The sequence below is a fragment of the Kryptolebias marmoratus genome, linkage group LG19, assembly GCF_001649575.2.
Source record: "Kryptolebias marmoratus isolate JLee-2015 linkage group LG19, ASM164957v2, whole genome shotgun sequence".
In the NCBI taxonomy this organism is placed as follows: domain Eukaryota; kingdom Metazoa; phylum Chordata; class Actinopteri; order Cyprinodontiformes; family Rivulidae; genus Kryptolebias; species Kryptolebias marmoratus.
The window spans coordinates 11482730-11487436 of NC_051448.1; the positions used below are offsets into that span (position 1 = coordinate 11482730).

The 4707-nt window shown below is 41.6% G+C and overlaps 1 protein-coding gene across 3 annotated transcripts in view; it reads right to left on the bottom strand.

Annotated features, from left to right (window-relative positions):
• Nucleotides 1-4491, bottom strand: part of zc3h14 (zinc finger CCCH-type containing 14) — a 10636-nt gene extending 6145 nt beyond the window's left edge. For all 3 annotated transcript variants that reach the window (XM_017427364.3, XM_017427363.3, XM_017427362.3), the window contains exons 1-10: nucleotides 4334-4491; nucleotides 3970-4012; nucleotides 3756-3870; nucleotides 3610-3650; nucleotides 3309-3477; nucleotides 2906-3215; nucleotides 1849-2012; nucleotides 1635-1735; nucleotides 1246-1404; nucleotides 1071-1139 (exon numbers count right to left, since the gene is read on the bottom strand). In XM_017427364.3, the coding sequence (XP_017282853.1) occupies nucleotides 1071-1139; nucleotides 1246-1404; nucleotides 1635-1735; nucleotides 1849-2012; nucleotides 2906-3215; nucleotides 3309-3477; nucleotides 3610-3650; nucleotides 3756-3870; nucleotides 3970-4012; nucleotides 4334-4369 (1207 nt within the window). In that variant the 5' untranslated portion in view covers nucleotides 4370-4491. The remainder of the gene's footprint in view (nucleotides 1-1070; nucleotides 1140-1245; nucleotides 1405-1634; nucleotides 1736-1848; nucleotides 2013-2905; nucleotides 3216-3308; nucleotides 3478-3609; nucleotides 3651-3755; nucleotides 3871-3969; nucleotides 4013-4333) is intronic.
• Between the last annotated feature and the right edge of the window lie 216 nt (nucleotides 4492-4707).

Genomic DNA, 4707 nt, shown 5'->3' on the forward strand with positions numbered 1-4707 from the left:
GTAATCATCAAAATTAAACGAAATAAACATTTGAAATATATGAGTTTGTATGTAATGTATGAATATAATATACAAGTTTCACTTTTTAAATGGAATTACTGAAATCAATCTACTTTTTCATGATATTCTAATTTTATGACCAGCACCTGTAAAACCAAGCACCTAGGCTTGCAGACTGCTTCTACAAACATTTGTGAAAGAATGGCTCGCTCTCAGGAGCTCAGTGAATTCCAGCGTGATGCAGTGATAGGATGCCACCTGAGCAGTAATTTCAATCATAAAATTTCCTCACTACTAATATTCCACAGTCCGCTGTTAGGGGTGTTATAACAAACTGGAAGCGATTAGGAATGACAATAACTCAAAGTGGTAGGCCATGTAAAATCCCAGCGTGGGCTCAGAGGATGCTGAGGCTCGTAGGGCACAGAGATCACCAACGTTCTGCAGAGTTAACAGCTACAGACCTCCAGACTTCATGTGGCCTTCAGATCAGCTCAAGAACGGCGCAGAGAGCTTCATGGAATGGGTTTCAATAGCACGGTTCTTGTCTGACTGAATTGAGCCAAGTGTTAAGTTTGGTGGAGGGAGGATCATGGTGTGGGGTTGTTTTTCGGGAGCTGGACTCGGCTGCTTAGTTCCAGTGAAAGGAACTCTTAATGCTTCAGCAGACCGAGACATGTTGGATAATTTCATACTCTTAACTCTGTGGCAACAGTTTGGGGATGGCCTCTTCCTGTTCCAGTGTACAAAGCAAGGTCCATAAAGACATGGACGAGTGAGAACAGAACACCTTTGGGTTGAATCAGAGCAGAGACTGAGAGCCAGGCCTTCTGTCCAACATCAGTGTCTGATCTCACAGATGAGCTTCTGGAAGAATGGTCAAAACACTCCTGAATCTGTGGAAATCTTTCCCAGAAGAATTGAAGCTGTTCTAGCTGCAACATCAGATTAAACCCCATGGATTAAGAATGGGAGTTCACATGTGTATGAAGGGAGACGAGGGAATACTTTTGGCAATATAGTGTAAGTCTGAAAAAACTGTTCAGGCCCGATGAAGCAAAAAGACTCACCATATTCATTCTGCTCTCTCCTGTCGCTGCTCTCTAGCTGAAGGCGTGAGGCTAAAGATCTGGTTGGAACTGGAAGAAAAACAAAACTTTGAGTAAATGACAGAAGCAGATCATCCAAGTGAATAACTCTTTGACTGTATATCATTCATGTTAATTTGTTTTAATATATACATACTTGTTGCTCTGGGGGCAGGCAGTTCTGCGGTGGTGTACGTCTGCACCCTGGGGGTCAGGCTGTGCAGGTGCTCCTGAACTAGCTGGATGGCTGCGGTCATCTCTTCGCTGCTGGCCAAGCGAGTGCGAGGCGCCACGGGAACCGTCTGTCTCTGAGGCACTGCGGAGAAAAAAATTAACATAAAAAAAGTCACATTCTGTGGTCTATTAAAGCAGAAGATGATTGCAAAAGCCTTTAAAACGTTTCAAAAACACAAATCCAGATCAACTATTGGCATAAAAAAAACTTACAAAATTCAGGAGCGCTGCTTTAATTACCTTTACTTTCTTTAGTAAGACAACTGTAACAGAGCATGTTCCTGGTTAAATGTGCACTCATAGGAAACGTACGTGTTGTGTAAGCTGTAGTTTTGGTGATTGAGTCCTGCGCCTCGGAAATTGCCTTCAGGATCAGATTTCTGTTGGCTTGCTTGGCTGGTGGAAGGGTAGGTCTGAAATCAATCAAATCAGACATATGAATAAAGGATTAAGTACAAAATACGAATAGTAATGCCTAATATACAGAAGACTGATGCAAAATCAGATTTAAGGGCTTAATGCTGACTTTCGTTCAGGTTTGGACGGGAGCGACACTCTACTGGACAGGCCTCTGCCGCTATAACTCATCTCTTCTTCTTCCTCTGCGTCATCGCTGTCCTCGTCTGCAGCTTGGTTCACTCGAACAACGGAGCTCGCCATCGGCGCCCTCCGCTTTCGTGACATCTCGTCCTGTTGCGCAAAGTAGCCGAAACATGATTATCATGGACCGCCCCGCCAACCCAGAGCTCCAACACATCGACTGAAACTGAGCATCACAAGCAAAAACACTGTACTGTGGAAAGTCTTGTCACCCCTTATTTCTCTATATTTACTTTCAAAGAGTCAACCGTTTTTATAATCTTTTAAACGAGCGGTGAGCAATACTTTTACTTTCTGAAGGCCTTTCAAAAGACTTTCTTTCAGTCCTGTTCTTGTATCTAATCTTTTTCAGAAGAATGCATTTTGTTTTTGTTTCTGCATCTGTTCTTTGATAGTCTTTTCACGTCTACAAGCAATAGTGTGTTGCTGCCGCTTTGGATCCGTCTCAGGAGTACTCAGAACCATCCAGTGCGTGGACTACTCTGTGCCTTGCGCTCTGGAAAAACAATGTCTCGGTGGTTAAATATCTGCTTTGAGTGAGTTCAAATGTTAAAACTGTTAAATGTAGAGCTGTTTTCTGTGTTTGTTCCACTTGTCCTTTTTAAAAAAAAATTTTATGATGAAATTGGTTGTTGTCAGGTTTTCTCAGCTAACTCAAGCTCATCTCCAAAAGCCAGAGGACTGGAAGCAAAGCCATCAGCTTAGGCTGAATACCCATAACTCTTAAAAACAAAATTAACTTTATGGAAGCTGGGATTGACACAGCCGGATACATCTGTGTAGCCTAAATTCTGACCTATGATGCATTCAGACATGAAAAAAAGTTACTAAACTGAATCAGTGTTGTCGACACATAGAAAACTTAGCAAAGAACTAATTATAAGATGGCTCTTAAGGCGCGTTGTTAAAGAAAAGAAATGACAGCTGCCTGGAGATTTTTGAAAAGTGTTGTAATTTATATTTAAAGGAGGACCTTATTTTACCTTGCTAATTCCAGGTCTGGATGTTCTGCTGCTTCTGCCGTCCTGCTGCCTCACGCTAGAAGAGCCTTCTGAGGGTCGACACATTTCCAATGACGTAAACTTGCTCTGACCCGGTCTGTAGATTTCAGCTGTGGGCCTACTGGCTCTGCGGTGTGTGCGACTGTTGTTGTTGGTTTCAACAGGCTCCTCAGCAATGAGGTCGTCATCCATCTCGGGTTTAATGTCAATAACAGCCTCTGAGGGGAGCGGATCCATGAGAGGCTTAATAGATGAGGTAAATCGAGAAGAGCCCTTTCCGAAACTCCCTTTCCTAGAAACACAAGGCATTAGCACATTATGTTTCTCAAGAGAAAACAACAGGAAAATACGAAACATCAGGAAAAAAAAAAAACACTCCACGCACCTGCTTTCATGAGCAGAACTGGACACAGGGGCTTCAGTCTTTTCAGAACGTGAGCTGGACACCGTCAGCACCTTCAACTCGTCCGCTCTGCTGTTTTCACCCATGGATGAGTGACTCTTCCCAGTCACAGTAACGGTGTCAGACTCCAGCTGCTTCAGGGATGCAGGCTCTAAAATTAAGCAAACAAGACAGAAGGTACAACAATAAGCACACATTATTTACAAAACATTATAAAACAAACGTTTGCTTAAGGGTTAAATGGTTAAAACATCATAAATGTTTTCAGCAAAGCATGGCTCACCCCCAGCAACACATCTTAATTTCTCCAAAACACCATGTAGCCTAAAATAAACAAAACAAATTACATTAATGGCGAAAAGAATCCTAATACATATAATGTAAATAAACAAACAACACTCCTAGAATTAAAAAAACCGAGGATCGTACCATGTTGTAAACTTAACCGTGTTGTTTCCAAGGAACAGAGAGAGATCCTCAGTCATCTGCTGGGAGGTTTTCTTGTTTGCCACCATCACCATGATGTAGTCAGGGAGCTCTTCGTCTGCAGGGAATAGACAAAGAAATGTTCAACATGTATTGTTGTAAAAGACCACAAGAAATGTCGTACCACGCATATAGTTCGTTTGTTTTCTTGGCTTACCAATGTATGCACCGAGCTCCTGAAGTTTGCTTTTGATAGCAGCCTAAAACAAGAACAAAACTCCAGGTTAAATAAAGTTATTTTAATGGTATCACGGCTAGCACATTAGCTTCGCTAACATTGTAGCAAACACCCAAAGGTTGCCCACAACTTAGCACTGCGAGTTACTTAAACACTAATGCAAAAAGTAAAAAGCCAGCCCGGAAACCTGCTCATACAGTAAGGTATAAAAAATTCGGTTCAATAAACAGGCAGTATTGTCGTCTGACACGCTTAAGGTAGCAAGCTAATAAGCTAGCAGCGGCTGTTTTTCGTTCAATAAAACTAAACTGTTCGCTCAAACTCAACCTGCAGTGTTACTCACTCTTATTTTCTTGCTGATTTCAGTACCAATTTCCATGCTTTTGATAAAAAAATTGCGTAAATAAGTGTTAAAAAGGAACTCTTAGCACAACCGCTAACTAACCAACCAGAGACAAATATGACTTTGGAGGATCACGTGACTGCCGAGGGTAGCCGAAAAGGGTCGAAAAGCATCTTTCGACAGTTTACGTCAGAAACGTTGGAGCCTCTGTATTTTAGGGTAATAAAGAAAGTAAGTGACCATATTGTGCATTTTTTAATGTTTTTTTTTTCTATTTTACTTTAGGCCATATTGCTGCAAGTCTAAAGCTGTTTTATCTGAGTCATTCTGTCTTCACAGTTTAAGACATTCCATGTTTATTTCCATCTCTCTCT